This window comes from Nuphar pumila, chromosome 9 (genome assembly GCF_984573655.1).
Source record: "Nuphar pumila chromosome 9, dmNupPumi1.hap1.1, whole genome shotgun sequence".
NCBI lineage: Eukaryota > Viridiplantae > Streptophyta > Magnoliopsida > Nymphaeales > Nymphaeaceae > Nuphar > Nuphar pumila.
The window spans coordinates 30,401,479-30,419,190 of NC_143257.1; the positions used below are offsets into that span (position 1 = coordinate 30,401,479).

The window sequence follows — 17,712 nt, forward strand, 5'->3', positions numbered from 1 at the left end:
AGCCTTGTGCCTACGAGTTTCGATTTACGTGTAGAGAATAGAACCCCCTACCTTTTTGCGAAAACTCTCCTCTTAGCCGAAAAACGAACTCTCCCCAAGTGAACCAGCCGTCTGCTTTGTGTGGTGGCTGCGCCTAGATGCTCAGCCTGCTCCACCAATGTACGTAGGTTCACCTCTTGGTTGCACAAGAGGGAAACCACAAAGAAGATAGAAGAAAGAAGCAAGAGGGAGAAGAAGGAGAGTAGAGAGAGAAAACTCAACACAATTAGAAAGGGCCAAATAAGGGGGGCGTGAGCCCCTCTTCCCTTTTTATAAACTATGGGAATTAGGTCAAGGGGCTGGGCTAATCTCAACCCTTGATCTAATCTCTTTACCCCTTTCCTTTCCTCTAATTTTTGTTTTTCTTTCTCTTTTATTATTATTATTTTTTCTTATCTAATAGACTTAGGTCAAATTTTATTTTATGTATTATATCTAATGTATAGTATACAATGTATACCATATAACGTTTATGCATGTAGGCTGGTCGACACCCCCATATGGGGTTTCAACCTTTCCTTATTGCACATTTTTTTTTTCCTTTCCTTTTTCCACTTGCCTTTTCTCTATTCCCATCTTCCTTCCTTCTTATTACTCAGCCCCCATCATAGAAAGATCTAGGATGGGACGTCCCCTCCCTTGGGAGGCCTTTCCTTATGTTTTTAGTAAGTTTTGACTTTAGTTTTTAAAATTGATTTTTGGTAACTTTTAAGAATCTTTCAATTTAAAGCTTTAACTTAGTTTTTTTTTTAAGTAAACAAGGAAGTGCCACGTAGGATGGGACGACCTACCTATGGACCTCTACCATTTAATTCAATTTAGTTAAATTAAATTTTCTATTCCATTTTAATTATTTTACTAATTAACTTTATTTATTATTTTGGATTTCAATTCTTTCAAAGCTATAATTTAAGATTAAATGAAATAACTCTAAATGCAAACCAAATTATTTTCAAATGTATATGAAATTCTTTTAAACCACGTTTTGTCTAGCTTATTTAAATTTCTCAGAAATGTATTTCGGAATTGATTTCCACTAGGGTCGACAGGACCCATTGGCGTTTTAAATATATTCTATTTTTTTTTATAAGTCCTATTCCAAGACCTAATCTATCTATATTATATAACACATTATCATTATCAAATTATCACATATAGAGATATTTGCAAAAAATTACGAAAATTCCTCGAAAAATCGTGGACATTACACAAAAAGTAACTCTTAATTCATTTTAAATTCAAACTACACAAAGACCTTATGTACCCAAGCTTCATAAAAAATACTAGTTAAGCCTGTTTTTACTGTCATAATTGCAGTAACCTTGCAACATATTCCTAGTTCACAACATGCTTTATCGTTTGTTACCACTTGTACTGTTCAGTCTGAAACTCCCTCCTCTGTTTCTTTTCAGATTGGCAAGGGTAAAGTGCTTGTGGAGGGAAAAGATGTTGCATTGTTAGGATATGGAGTTATGGTGCATAACTGCCTTAATGCTAGATCCCTACTTGCTAACCTCGGAATCACAGTAACAGTTGCAGATGCAAGGTTTTGCAAACCACTTGACATTGTGCTTCTTAGGCAACTTTGTAGGCAACATGACTTTCTCATCACCGTTGAAGAGGGAACGGTAGGAGGCTTTGGATCGCATGTTGCTCAGTTTCTAGCGCTTGATGGCCAGCTCGATGGAAGGATTAAGGTAATGTTCTCATTCCTAGTTTATTTGCTGAGCAGAGCACTTTTAGAAACCATTTTAAACTGGTTAAACTCACTGCTGTTATAGTGCACAAATGAATTGCCGTTAGAATTTTCTATTGCGATCATGTTTTGGATTTCGATTCGCACTCTAGAGAATCAAAAGAATGTTCCCCACTTCAGTGTGCTTCTAAAGGGCTGGAAAACTCAACAAGCAGCTTGTGGCTCATGTCCATTTGGCTTGTCCAAAAGCTCATTCGAGATTGTAAAATGGGCTCAGCAAGCCAAGTGACGGGCTACTCATGAAGGGTTACCAAGCTCAGCACAAACAATAAGTGCTCAACTTCTTTCAACTGATGTAGTCTCATTATGTATGTCTTCCATGTATATTTCGTGTTTTATGTCATGTTCAATGGTGACAACATTTGGTTGAAGTCTGTGACTTTGAAAAAGGTAGCTTTATGTTGAATTCTTGCTATTGTCAACATTTAGGAATATAATATACAATTTTTAAAGGTGCCCAGCTTGGCTCGTCTGGCTGCACTCATGAATTTCAGCTCAGCTCAGCTCACCATGAGATCGAGCCTGAGCTTAAACTGGGGTTCAGTCTGGATGGAACTGGCCAAGCCCAGATCGTCATCTAGCAGCCCTAGTCAGAAGACTCAGAACCCAATGGGAGCAATCTCTCATGAATTATAGACATACTACCAACAAATGAGAAATTTGTTTTGTTCCTATTTCACAAAGATAGTGTCTGAATGATTTCTAGATCAGTCTTTTCTCAACACAAGAATTATGCGTCAAAATTCACATAACCGAAGAAAGGAATCGTCTCGAAAGCGAGAAGGGATGCGAACCAAAAGTGAATCGGGATTAGAAGGGGGGCGAAGAAAGGAGCGTCCTAGGATTTGAGTGGGAATTGAATAGGAATTGAAAGGGAAGCGAAAATGTAATTATATTTTTTTTAATTTACCAAAATATAAGATTTATGCTATATAACTCAGAAACAGTCAACCAAAAATATAAGTTATATAACTCAGAAATATAACTTAGAAACAGTCAAACAGAAATATAACTCAAAAATAGTCAACCAGAAATATAAATTATATAACTCAGAAATATAACCAAGAAACAGTCAACCAGAAATATAACTCAGAAACAGTCAAATAGTTTACATATGAATTACACACATACAGAAATATATATAAAAATGAAACACACGAACACAAAATATATAGAATATACATATTATAATAACTGAAATACATAATATATAAATAAATGAAACACAAGATTATCAATTATATATATAACTAAAAAACATAAGCTATAGCAAAAACATGAAGACTGAGAGAGAGAAACAAGAATAAGAAGAAAAAAACAGGAAGAAGAAGATAAAACAAGAAGAAGAAAAAAAGGAAAAAAGAAAAGAGAAGGGGAAAACAGGAAGAAGAAGAAAAAAAGAAAAAAGAAGAAAAAAAAAAATGAAAAAATAAGAAAAAAATAGACAAAAAGAAAAAGGAACGAAAAAGGTATTTCTTTTATTTTTTTGGTAAAATTTATATTTTTAAGGGATAAAAATGGAAGCTCGCTTCCCATTTAAAACTTGCGCTTTCCCACACGTTTCAGAAGCACTGTGTTTCACACTTCCCCACTCCTATAGGCACTTCTGGTAACCCTGGATTTACCCCTTTGTATAAGCTACATAGGTCACCATATAGTTTGAAGGGGAGATCCCAACGACTATATTGGACTTAGTCCAATATACCCTCATACAAGAGGAAAAAAGACAAAGAAATACAAAAAAATATAAAACATTATACAAAGTCAAAATTGCCCTAATGGGAAGTACCTATTACATAAGTGCAAATGACCAAAATGCCCCTTCACGGGAAAACCTATTACGATACTAAAATAGTTACAAATATATATATATATATATATATATATATATATATATATATATATATATATATATATATATATATATATATATATATATGAATCAATACATTTTAACACTCCCGCTCAAACTTATGGTGTAATGTATCGAAAGTTTGAAAATACAAAAAGAAACAAAGGGAAGGGTCCAAATCTTCAATGATAATCTTCACCAAATTTTTGTGTCGGCTACCTGGAGAGAGAACAAAACAAAGGTTCCAATTACACAAAGGAAGATATCATAACCAAATAGTTATTAAATGAAAACATTTTGACCCAATAGTTAAAAAAGTATATATGAAATACATGTATATAGTTTCAAAACAAATATATATATTTTGAACAAGAATAACATTGATTAATTCATAATTTCATATATATATATATATATATATATGAAGCGATCATGGTTAAGTTCCCAAACAAAACATAGAGGTACTATAAACTTAAACAATTTTAAAAGTGAGTCAGATATGCACCTTAGTAATAATTTTAGCATTTTAGAAACGTTAGTAACAATTCAAGCAAGGTACAATAGCCATTAAAGAAAACACAAGGGCTATACTTCAAAATCAATTTTTAAGAATTTCTTGTTTAGGCAATTATAACCAGAAAACAACATAATTTTCATAAATTCTGAACATAGTAGAATTTTGATTACTAAAATTCAAAAAACAAGCATATATTAGAAACACAAGAGTGTCTTAAAGGCTATATTGAGATACAAAGCAAAGTGGTCACTTATGGACCAAGAACACTCTCACAATGAACATACACAACTCATTAAGAATCACAAGCAAAAATTATAAAATGTTCTCATTACCAAAATGCTTAGAAAAGCACATATTAGACATAAAATATCAATAAGACAAACAATTTTGAAATATTGTCTCAAAAGCCTAGGTGAACATTTCAAATAAGATACCACTCATTAATTACACTAAGCAAAACACGACAACTTGTTATCGAATGTAAGCACTCAAAGGGTTTACAATAAATGAGGAATTAATTAAATTCATACAAAACACACAAGACAACCAACATGGAACAAATCTAAATATACTCAACATATTTATCCAACATGCAATTAAAGCATATTCAATGCAAATAATAATGCATGAAAATTTTTCAATGAATAAACATTTTCCATACAAGGAAAACGAGTTGCGAAAAAGATTAGAAAGTACATGGAGAGATTTTAAAAATCTCACATAACAAAATGAATGATATTTGCAAATCTCAACACCAATTTTCTATTTTCCCACCACAAGCAACCACCTCTTTGACCTCCAACTCAATATCCTCAAAATTCAAGTATATCAGTGCGTAGGATAAGAGATCAAATACAAATGTCAGCAACGCAAGCACAAAGTGCATATACAAGACTTCAAAAAGTCAAAATAATAACAAAAAAGCATAAAAAATATAATCTTTATTGAGTAGAATCCTTAGAAAAATGTATTAGGAACAAATGAGGTGATTTACCCCCTTTATATAAGCTACATGGGTCACCATATAGTTGTTGGGATGCTCCCAATGACTATAAATATAGCTGTTGGGGAGATCCCAACGACTATATTGAACTTAGTCCAATATACCCTCACACAAGAGGAAAAAAGGCAAAGAAATACAAAAAAAATATAAAAAAACTGTACAAAGTTAGAACTGCCCCTAATGGGCAGCACCTATTACATAAGTGCAAATGACCAAAATGCCCTTCATGGGAAAAACCTATTACAATACTAAAACAGTTGCAAAAAGATATAATATATAATATATATATATATATATATATATTATGAATCAATACATTTTAACACCGTCCTGTAAGGTGCTAAGGTGCTAATGTACCACGCTGTATACATCAATGGCAAATCCACTAGGGCCATGGTGGACATTGGTGCTACACAATGCACATAACTTTGTTTCTCCTAACGAAGTTAACCGGCTCGGCCTTAGGGCCAAAAGAAAGGAAAGCCACATGAAAGCAGTGAACTCGGAAGCTAAGTCCATCCTCGGCCAGGCAAGGGATGTGGCTATTTGGATTGGCACATGAAAAGGCTCTACCAATTTCTCGGTGGTGCTCCTGGACGATTTCAAGGTCACTATGCTTGTTCATGGTGTTAATGCATAGTTGTTCTCTATGCTTGTGCATACGTGAAAGTAATATGTTTTTACATGTAGACTGCGGCATGCGTGCTCACATGTTAAATCAAATGGGTTCATGAATGAAAACATGGATGTGAAGTGGTTACATAAAAACACATGTACATGGATAGTTAACATACACCTATGAGTATGGTAATTGATACACATTTCTAGATTGGCATGTGTGAATGTGCATTGGGAAGCATGTCGATATCATTGCATATTTATTGCACGTTATGATTTCTGCATATGATGCATCGATGATCAAAATGAGTCATCGCAGGCCTGGAGAGTCGTGAGCTTTGATTTGCTCTTTCTTTACTTGTTTATAATGCATTGCAAAAATTACACTAATATTTTGCACTGTATTGCACTGTTATATGCTTTTCCGCGGACGGTGGTCCCGTGATGGTTCTCGGAGGGGAATATGCGAGCTATTGTCTTTGTTTGCATGCTGAATTGCAAATTAAAGAAATGAAATAATAATCAAATAAAAAAAATAGTGTAATATACATTCTGAGATCTCCCATCGAAAGAATGAGAATCTTAGAGTTTCGGTTTTGGGGGACCACGAGGATACAAAAACTCCGTGTGCACTATTTGATTACTCCTGAACCCGATATTGAGGTTCTTTCTTCTGGTCACGGTTTTATGGGAGGAAAAATTTTACCCGTTTGGTGTATCCGCGGGCAACAATAATAAAAAGAGAAACTTAAATTGCGTGCATTTAATAGCTGCATGCATATAATAAGAGAACTTGATCAAAGATAATAATGTATTCATGCATGTGCACAGACATCATGCATTTTCCTGTTATGCATTAGATCATGCATATTTACCTGCTTCTCTACTTGACCTGTATGATTGAATGTATAATATTTTATCTTGTTGCATGTTGAATGCTCTAAATGCTTATCTGAACCATGTTCTTATTGCAATAGTATTTCTCTAAAGTTATTGCGTAAATTCTTATCTATATTCTTGTAAACACCCCAAATTTTCCTCATCCATTCTCAGACATCCCCCTCTTGCAAAGGTCAACCCTAGTAGGTCAGTATAGGAGTCCAACCCCAAGTTTGTCTCAGTTTAGGTGCCATTTTACCCCTAGGTTATCTTAGATCCCTGTCAGTCAGAGTCGACCAAGCTCATTCTTAAGCTCAGAACAATTAAAATGTCAGTCATTTCTAGCTCACCTGAGCTCACAATGAGAAGATCATGTTCATTTCTAATCATTCCTGCCAAAATGGGTTCATTTCCTGAGAAATGAGCTCATTTCTAACTCGAATCCAAGCCAATTGTCTCTGAGTCAGTCATTCCTAGTCAATCCTATTCCTTTGAGTCTAGCTTGAGCTCACCAAGAGTTTATGCTTCAATTTCAGTTAAAATCCATTTCCCATTGTCTAGGAGTTCATTTAAGCTCATTTAAGCTCATTTAAGCTCATTCCAGTCAGTTGAGCTAGTGTTTGAGTTTCAGTTTTAGTTCATCTCAGTATTATTGATCTTTGTTCCAGCTCAAACCCAGTTCTTGTTCGTAACTCACTTCACTCTAGTGATCATTTCTCTGAAAATGACACCCTTTCTCGACCATTCAGTATAGGAGTTTAGTTGAGCCAATGTCTTGTCAGTTCATTTGAGTTCTAAAACCCTAGAACTCAGTTCATTCCAGTTAAAACCAGCTAAAACCCCAGTTTTCAGTGTCACTCTTGGCCCTGTAGGGACAAAAACCATTTCTTGAATCATTTTGTTCATTTTTACCAAATTTATCACTTTTTAAACTGGTACAACTGTCAATCGGGGTTCAATACCTAAAATCCTTCATCTAGGGTTTGCATTTCACATGACATCCCATATCATTTCTCATCATTTCTTATCATTTTCCATTATTTCATATCATTTTATTACATTTCATCTCATTTTCGAGATCCAGAATTCCAAATTTTGAAAATTCCAATCCAGATTCGAATTTTAAAGCTTTTCGAAATCAATTTCAAAGCCTGGGTTTTCAAATTTGACATTTTTAACCCCAGAACTCTAAATTTCGAAATATTTTCCTGAGAAAACAATCTGGATTCCTTTCAAACTTGATTCTCAAATTTTCAAACTGGATCTCCTCTACAAAGGGGGTATAGAATTTCAAACTTTGAGTTTTATTTCAAAATTGCCAAAATCTTTCATTTAATCCAAAAATCTTTTTGAGAAATTTTACAAAATCATTTTACCCCTTTGTTTTTGTCATCCTTTTAAAAATAAGTGGAGCCCACTCTAAGTGGCACCACATTGAAAATTTTGGTTTTATTTATTTTAAAATATTATTTTTAGAAAACGTGTGGGCCCATTCCATTGTGATGCCCCACTTTGAAAATTCTCTTTAAAAACTGTGTGGGCCCACTCCAAGGTGGCGCCACACTTAGAAAAAAAGAAAAAGAAAAAGAAAAAGAAAAAAAATTTAGATTTTTTTTCCCCTTCTTTTTCTTTCCTTTCTTCCTTTTCCCTCCCTTTTTCCTTTTCTTTTCCCTTTTCCTTCTTTCCTTTCTTCTTTTCTTCTTCTTCTTTCCCTTCCTTCCTTTCTTTCCTTCTTTTCTTTCCCTCCTTTCCTTCTCCCTTCTTTCCCCTTTCTTCCTTTCCTCCTTTCTAAATCCCCAACCAAGAAGCCCCATACGGCTGAGCATTCTTTCTAATTCCCTCTCCTCTCTCCTTTCTAACTATTCTCTCTCCTTCTCTTCTCTCCAATTCTCTCTCTTTCTCTCCCTCACGTATCACCCTCTTTCCCTCTCTTGGTTCCCCTTGCTCCAGCCACCACTTCCTCCTCTCTCACCCAGCTGGTGCAGCAACCTCTTTCTTCAGCTGGTGTTGGACCTGCCACCTCCAACCACCTCCAACTGTGGTGACCACCACTACAGCGCCACCATAGCCGGCACAGCCACCTGTTGCAACCCCTTCAGCCGGTGCAGCCACCTCTAGTCCTTCAGCCAATCCCAGCAAACCCAAGGTAAGCTTGCGTGTTTTTTAGGACCTATTGATTTTCTTTAAAACTCCAGTTGCTGCCCTCTTTAGAAGGATGAATCTAGTGTAAAACTAGATCCATCTTGCTGAGAAAATATTATTTGTGGGTTTATGTTAACATAAAACCATGAAATTTTCATGTTAATGCTATATGGATGAGGTGATCCGTCCGATAGGTAGATCGGATCCCTCCCATCAGTGGCTAACATCAAATAAATTTCGTATCTCCCTATTTTTCTTTGTTTCAAGTATTTTTTTCATGTAAATCACACATTCTAGGCACTTTGTTTAATTAGTTTTATTGTTTTATAAGTAGTTCATCTAGTTTCATTAATGTTTGCCTTAAGATTCATAGGTTTTAGTTTATGCATGCATTACAGTCGTCATTTTATGTGAAATTTTTTATCAATAAATCTCAAAAAATTTATGGTGAATAGGCTTACGTGTTACGGATTTCCTACAAAAAACCTAGCTTCTTTTGAGATTCGTAACCCCGTTTAAAAATTGAAATACGGGAGCCTGTTTTGGGTGCTGTGAATACACAGTAGACTTCAAATGCAGATTCATTAAATTGAGAACTCCTTCATAGGAGATCTGATTAATGATCCGAAAAATACAGAGTATTCACATAGGGATCTGGGATTTTATGAGAATTTTCTGATATTATCTGCTATCTTGAATAAATCGTTCTCTCCAGACCCTTCTGCAACACCTGTTACAGGCTTGTCAAAGCTTTTGATCGACTTAGGTTGATCATGGCTCACAGCCTGTAGGTCGGATGTTCGGTCTGTCAAAAGAGGAATTGATCATCATGATGTCCTCTATCATTTCTCAGAATTTCAGGATTTTAGGATTCATGTGTTTATTTTTTTTTAGATTTTTAAAGTAGATCTGCCGATTTCCTATTATTACAATTTCATTAGATTTTGGTGTCTGTTATAATAGATTTTGGTGTCTGTTATTTTGGTGTCTCCTTTGCGCCCAGGCTTTTGCTTTCGCATTTCCTGTTTTCTGTCTTTAGCTCAAGGACGCGGTTTCGCGATCCTTATCCTTTACTTTCGCATTACTTGTTCTATGTTTGCCGCCGCGCTTTGCGCCCAGGCTTTTACTTTCGCATTTGCTGCTTTCTGTCTTTAAAATTTGCAACCTCGATAGATGAAAGGAGTCCTTTTGTATCAAATATACAGTTTTGCAAATAATGTTGGTTTTGAAGCATCGTAGTGGGTCATCCTGAATCAAGCATTCAGAAGGAGTAGTTTTTCTACTTTGTTTAGTATGTTTGGCACAACTCAAGTTTTTCCAAAATCTGGGACTCGAGCAAGCTTGTGAGCGTAATTTTCTCATGCGAAATTCGCATTCACCGTTTATCGTTATCAGTGTCAAAATTGGTGTTGCATGATGACACCACGATAATAAATGTGAGATTCGAGAAAATCACATGCCATAAGTTGGCACATGATATTGGTCATTTCAAAAGTTTAGAATGATGACATTATATCTTTGCAAATTATGTTGTTGAGGCTCCTATTGAGGACCTAGAACCCTTCCTCGTAACGTGCTCATAGACATGCATGACATGCGAGTAATACGACGGATGTTGAGACAGTCATTCGACCTCGACCAGTGCTATGAGTGTAAAATCCAGTTTAAAAAAAAATAAAAATAAAAGAGATCGTACCCGGGTCGGGTCCAGACCCGACCCGGATCCAACCCGTGCCAGCCCCTCGAAAACCCTTTTCAGAGGGGCTGGCAGCCTGCAGAGGGAGGGGGATCTCCGGCGACACAAGGGGCGGGCCCTGTGTGCGCCCCCTCCCTATAAAAAGGCGAGAGGGGAGGGCTTACGAGCCTCCCCCGACCCCCCGACTCTCTCTCTCATCTCTCGTCTCTCTCCCCTCTGTCTCTGCTCTCTCCCCCAACCCCCCGACTCTATCCCTCACTCTCCTCCCCAGCGAGTCCCGCCAGCGACGTCCCCCTTTCGGCGAGCTCCCTTCACGGCGATCACCTCGCCGACGAGCCTCCTTCTCGGCGACCTCCTTTCCCTCGACAGCCCAGGTAAACACCCCACCCACCCCTCTTTTCTTCCTCCCTTTTTCCGTCAGGCAAGGGGCTCCGCCCCCCTTGCCTTCCTCTTTTTCAGCAGGCAGGGGGATTCGCCCCCCTTGCCCTCATCTTCTTAGCAGGCAGGGGGCTCCGCCCCCTGCCCTTTTCACCATTCCGGCAGGGGCCATGGCCCCTGCCCTTCCCTTTCATGTAGGGGCCGATGGCCCCTACCCTTCTCCTTAAGGAGGCAGGAGCCGAAGGCTCCTGCCTCATCTCTCGGAAACCGAGCAGGGGCCAATGGCCCCTGCCCCTCTTTTAGCCGACAGGGGCCTCTGGCCCCTGTCTCTTTTTTTCTATCGAGCAAAGGCTCGACAGGGGCCTTTGGCCCCTGCGCTGCCCCCTTTCTTTTGAAAGGCTGGTAGGAGCCGAAGGCTCCTGCCCCTCCTTTCTTTAAAACCCAGCAAGGGCCTTGAAGGCCCTTGCCCCTCCTTTTGAAGACTCAGCAGGGGCCAAAGGCCCCTGCCCCTCTTACTGTTATCACGGCAGGGGTCGATGGCCCCTGCCCTCCTTTAGAGATCCGGCAAGGGCCGATGGCCCCTGCACCCATCTCCTTTAACAACATGGGTCATTGGACCCTACCTCGTTCTTTTTCGCAACTGTAGGGGCCGATGACCCCTGGAGTGGATTGCAGAGAAACTGAGCTTTCTCCCTATCTATATTCATTTTATGCATGCTAAACTACGTACTTTTGCAGTGTTACGCAACGAAGCCCGTTCGCGCCCCGCGAACTAAACCGACAATCACCTACGTTCGTAGACGACTTCATTCTCGCAATACCCCAAGGTAGGAGAAGTTGCGTACGGACTTAAATAATTAAATCAAGCTTAAATAATTAAAGATCGAAAGGACTTAATGATATATTTATATACACATACGTATATAAGTACACTTTTAAATCAAGGACGCAGTTTCGCTATCCTTGTCCTTTGCTTTCGCATTTCCTATTTCTGTTGTCGTCGCGCTTTGCGCCTAGGCTTTTGTTTTAGCAATTACTACTTACTGTCTTTTAATTCAAGGACGCGGTTTCACGATCCTTGTCCCTTGCTTTCGCATTTCCTGTTTCAGTTTGCCGTCGCGCTTTGCGCCCAGGCTTTTACTTTCGTATTTACTGCTTACTGTCTTTTAATTCAAGGATGCGGGTTCGTGATCCTTGTCCTTTGCTTTTGCATTTCCTGTTTCCGTTTGCCGTCGCGCTTCGCGCCCAGGCTCTTGCTTTTCACATTATTGTCTCTCGTTTTTGCCTTGCCATAGACTCAGCGTATTCGGGAGGAATACCCATTCCACTTTTTACCCGATATATTTTGGGGTAACCCTTGATCTGGGCAAGATCAAGTTGTTGGGTGATGGGTTCATTTGTGAAGCCCATTTACCAAAACCAGTGTCGTGACTTGCATAGCACCTAGACACTGCGTCATCAGTTGTCAGATTCGAGAAAATCACATGCCATATGTTGGCAAGTTGTGTGTCATTTCGAAAGATTTGAAATGTTAAAATAGCTTTTTAAAAACATTATATCTTTGCGAAACACACTCCCGAGGCTCCTATTAAGGACCTGTATCCCTTTCCTTGTAAGTGTACTCTTGAACATGCGAGGCATGTTAGTACTACGACGATTGGATGAGAGAGTCTTATGACCTCGATTAGTGCTTTGTGCGCGTTGTTGAAAACACATATAAAAAAAAATGGGATCGCCTTCATAGGCAAGATGCTCGTTTCGGTCTAATGGACCAGAGCATGAAGAATGAGGCAACGACTAAGAAACCCCGTCGCGCTTAATTCATCCTGGCTTCGTCAAGAGAGAGGACGAAGGGTAACAACTCCGATGGACAGACCATTTATGGCTTTTTAAAAGGGCAAAAGACCCGTTTTTCCCCAGTCATCGGAGGTTAGGGGGAGGGATAGGGGCTACATAAGTTAGCCTAACACTTCTGCAAAAGTTGGATGCATGCCTATCAGGCCTTGGGGACTTACTCTCTCGACCATCAGTCGTCTTCATAGGAATAGGATTCAGTTTGATAACCGAGGTATCTTAAAATACTTAACATAATGAACACTCGGTTTGGACTCGACTGTTTCGACTCACGTGCCATGTATGTACCCTCATGGCCGGTTATCAAGTAATAACTAAATTAAGCATGCTCACTCTTTTCAGTTTGTTGTACTTAGCTTGTTCCTCCAGTCTATCTGCTTAGTTTGCTCGTTACTACCTGCTGCATAAATTATCTATGCCTAATTTAGTTCTTTCTGTCTTTGTACTCTCCTACTAGTTTTTTCGCAAAACTAACCCATTTCATGGGTACAGGTGATGAATAGGTGCACCAGGCGATGGCACGACTGCGAGATGATTTAAGGATCCACTGTTTCTGCTCGTAGTTCTTCTCCTGGACATTTTTGGTTTTTGATACGGTTTTCCCTTGAGGAAATCCAAATTTTGTACAAACTTGATACTCTTTTTAAATAGAAGAAATGGTTTCCTAAGTATTATTGCAGATCGTCCATGGTAAATCTTTGTTTTCTCGCTAACGTGCCCAAGGTTGTCAAACCTGCCCTTTTTCTTTAAAAGAAATCGTTTCCGATCATTTTAAAAACAAACTCTGTAAAGAAAAGGAATTTTTCAACTATTTCAAAGAAATTATAAGGTTCAAAATTTTGGGGCGTTACAATGAGCACATTGGTAAACCACATTACAAATTGATTGATTATCGCCTTCACAGGTATGATGCTCGATTGGGTCAAAAGACCAGAGCATGTAGAATAGGTCGTTGGTTAAGTAACCCTTAACACACCCATTTGTTTTCTTGTTGTCTGTCAAGGGAGAGGACAGATTGGTACACACTTTGATGGACAGGTTGTTAACAACCATTCTACGAGCAAAGACTCGGTGTCACCAGTCATCGGAGTTAGGGGATAAGACTAACAGATATTATCATAGGTGGTAGATCTTTTGGACTTCTGCAGAAGTAGGATGCATTCGTAGCTACGAACGCCTTTGGGGAATCCTCTCTCGGCTAACGGTCGTCCCCTTAGGAACAGACTCAACTAGCTATTCGGGTTATTCAAAATACATAGAATAATAGACGCTCGAACTAGTCTCAGTTGTTTCTACGAGTCGCGTCTGCGCGTACCCGCATGCCAGTTAATGATGGAACATAAAGTAACTTGTGCACTCCATTTGATGAATCGTAGAATTGTGTTTTATGCTCAGTGATCTCAATTCATTATTAAATATTTTGTTATTGTAGACGATGGCCTGAACCCTAGAAATAGAGAAGAGAGAGAGAGAAGAGAGAGAGAGAAGAGAGAAAGAGAGAAAGAGAGAGAGACGGCTGCAAAGAAAAAATCAGAACTCATAATACGATTAGGGCCTCTCTCTATGTTAAATAGAGAGAGGCTTAAAGACCTAATTACAATACTGCCCCATTATAAAGAACTAAATTACAAAAAGCACCTTAATGAAAGATAACTCTACTTAAAACCACCTATTCTCAACACTCCCCCTCAAGCTGGAGCATAGATATCGATCATGCTCAGCTTGTCACAACATTTTGAAAAATTTGGTCTGGCAAGAGGTTTTGTGAACATATCTGCAACTTGGTCTTCCGACTTTAGATATTGGGTAGTGATATGACCCGCTTGAACCATATCCCTTACATAGTGGCAATCAACCTCAATGTGCTTTGTTCTCTCATGAAATACAGGATTGTTCGCTATATATGTTGCAGCTTTGTTATCGCACATCATGGTCATGGGAGAAGAAACCTTCACCTGGAGATCAAGAAGCACAGTACGAACCCACATCAATTCAGCAGTTGTTTGGGCCATAGCCCGATATTCTGATTCTGCACTAGACCTCGAAACCACATTTTGCTTCTTACTTCTCCAAGAGATTAAGTTGTCTCCCAGGAACACACAAAATCCTGTGGTAGATTTTCTATCTACTACAGATCCTGCATAGTCAGCATCAGAATAGGCCACTATATCCAGAGGTCCACCTTTCTTGAACAATAACCCCTTTCCAGGAGAAGATTTTAGATATCTGAGAATCATAATAGCTGCATTCCAGTGTACCTCAGTAGGTTTGTCCATAAACTGACTGACTTTACTCACAGCTAAAGCAATATCTGGCCTGGTCACAGTTACATACAGTAGTTTCCCAACTAGGGAGCGATAGCTTTTGCTATCAACCAGTTTTGACCCTTCTTCAAACAACTGAACTTTATGGTCCATGGGAATATTTGCTGGTTTAGCTCTCAACATTCCTGTTTCCTTTAATAAGTCAAGAACATACTTTCTTTGAGACAAAACCATCCCTTCACGGCTCCTGGCAACTTCTATACCCAGAAAATACCTGAGTGAACCAAGGTCTTTTGTAACAAAGTGTTTGTGAAGATGAGCCTTTGTGGCTTCAATAGCTTTCACATCATCACCTGTAAGAATGATGTCATCCACATATACCACCATAACAACTATGCCAGAGCTAGTTTTCTTTATGAATAGTGTATGATCTGCTGCTGACCTATTAAAGCCAAAACCTGACATTACTTCAAACAACTTCTGAAACCATGCACGAGGACTTTGTTTCAAGCCATAAATTGCCTTTTTCAATCTACACACCTTCTGACACTCCCCCTCAACCTCGAATCCTGGAGGTTGTTGCATGTAAACAGTTTTAGATAGGTCCCCATATAGAAATGCATTTTTCACATCTAATTGAGACAGGCTCCAACCATGCTGCACAACTACTGAGAGAACAAGACGAATGGTACCCATTCGTGCAACAGGAGAAAAAGTTTCAAAGAAATCAATACCATATGTCTGAGTATACCCTTTGGCTACTAATCTGGCCTTGTACCGTTCAATGGAACCATCAGATTTGTACTTTATCGTATATACCCATTTGCATCCAACAATGTCAGCATCTGCAGGGGAATCAACTAGGTCCCAAGTATGCTGAGATAGTAAGGCATCCATTTCTTCTTGCATAGCCCTCTTCCAGTGAGTATGAATCTCGGCCTGCTGATAGTTCCGAGGAATAACTTCAGCAGATAAAGCTGAAATAAAAGATTTCATCTGATTTCCAATTCGGGCTTCAGAGACAAAACGAGACATGGGATATAAAGTACATTGTCGTGTCCCCTTTCGTAGAGCAATTGGCCTGTTATCATCATCATGAAGATCATTATTGTCAGTAGAACTTACCTCAGGGGAAGAAGATGGAGGCACTTGAGGAGGTGGATCTCTACGCACATATACCAATGGAGGATTATGAAATCTGGAAGAGGATGAAGTGTGGTTCGGGAATGAGTGCACGGATTCCAAGGGAAAAGGGGGTATAGGTAATGGGCAAGACTCAGCTGGATCAACCTGCAGCGGGGAACTAGTATTAGAGTAATATGGAGTGGATTCCAAGAAAGACACATCCGCACTGACATACTCTCGGCGAGAAGTAGGATCATAACATCGATATCCCTTTTGATTTTTGGGATAACCTATAAATATGCACTTTGTAGCTTGAGCAGCTAATTTATCACGGTCAGGGCCAAGTTTGTGTACAAAGCAAACACATCCAAACACTTTGGGCGAGAGGGAGAAAAGAGGGGTATTGGGTTTTAGGATATGAATTGGAATTTGATCACCCACAGAAGAGGAAGGCATGCGGTTGATCAGATAGCAAGCAGTTGTAATTGCATCTCCCCAGTATAACGCAGGAACATTTGATTGGATCATAATGGTCCTGGCAATATCAAGTAGGTGACGATGTTTTCGCTCAGCCACCCCATTTTGTTGAGATGAATAGGCACAGGAAGTTTGGGGTTGGATGCCACTGTCATGGTAAAATTGTAACAGACTTTTTGATTTAAACTCGAGAGCATTATCAGTGCGAACAATCTTGACACTCGATTCAAACTGAGTCTTTATTTCAAGAATTAAAGATTTGATAATATTTGGAACATCAGATCGTTCCTTTATTAAAAACACCCATGATAACTTAGAGAAATCATCAACAATAACTAGATAGTATCGACACTGAGTTCTTACTAGGACCCCATACATCTGCATGAAGAAGTTCAAAGACTTTATTACTAGACTGACTCTGACTCGAAGGGAACGAACTTCGATGATGCTTGCCCAGCTGACATGCTTCACACTGAAATGATGTGGTGGAGGGAATCTGAGGAAAGACCGAACGAAGCTTTGACAATGAAGGATGATCAAGACGACGATGCCACTGAACAGGACTAAATGAATGGTCCACTGCTGCATGCACAATACCCATTGGATGATGTAAGTAGTAGATTCCATTTTCTTCATAGCCGCCACCAATCTTCTTCCCCGTCAGCAAATCCTGAAAATGACAACCCATTGGATCAAATATTACTCTACAGTTTTGTTCTTTTACAAGACAACTCACAGAAAGTAAACTCTGAGGAAATTTTGGGGCATGAAGAGCATTTTTCAACTGTAATGAGGAGGATATAGAAATATTTCCCTGACTAACAACCGGGGAGGTACTCCCATCGGCTAATGAGACTCCAAGCTGAGCCTTAATATCCTTCAGATCTGAAAAAACAAGTGAATTTCCACACAAATGCCTGGATGCACCAGAATCAATAATCCACTTACTGTCAGTCGGATGAAGAAGATTTCCGGTTGAATAGGCAACACCAGCAACAAGAGAGGTAGAGCTCAAAGGACGAAGAGCTATCAGCTCATCATATTCAGCACGACTGAGGGTTATACTACTTTCACTTGCAGAAATATTGTCTTGTGCCTTTGTTGCCTCGAGA

The 17,712-nt window shown here is 39.0% G+C and overlaps 1 protein-coding gene across 1 annotated transcript in view; it reads left to right on the forward strand.

The window, feature by feature from the left end:
- The window catches only part of DXPS3 (1-deoxy-D-xylulose 5-phosphate synthase 3), a 140,665-nt gene that overhangs the window by 104,870 nt on the left and 18,083 nt on the right, over positions 1–17,712 (forward strand). Inside the window, exon 9 of the mRNA XM_090017636.1 lies at positions 1,452–1,736. Coding sequence (XP_089873762.1) covers positions 1,452–1,736 — 285 coding nt within the window. The remainder of the gene's footprint in view (positions 1–1,451; positions 1,737–17,712) is intronic.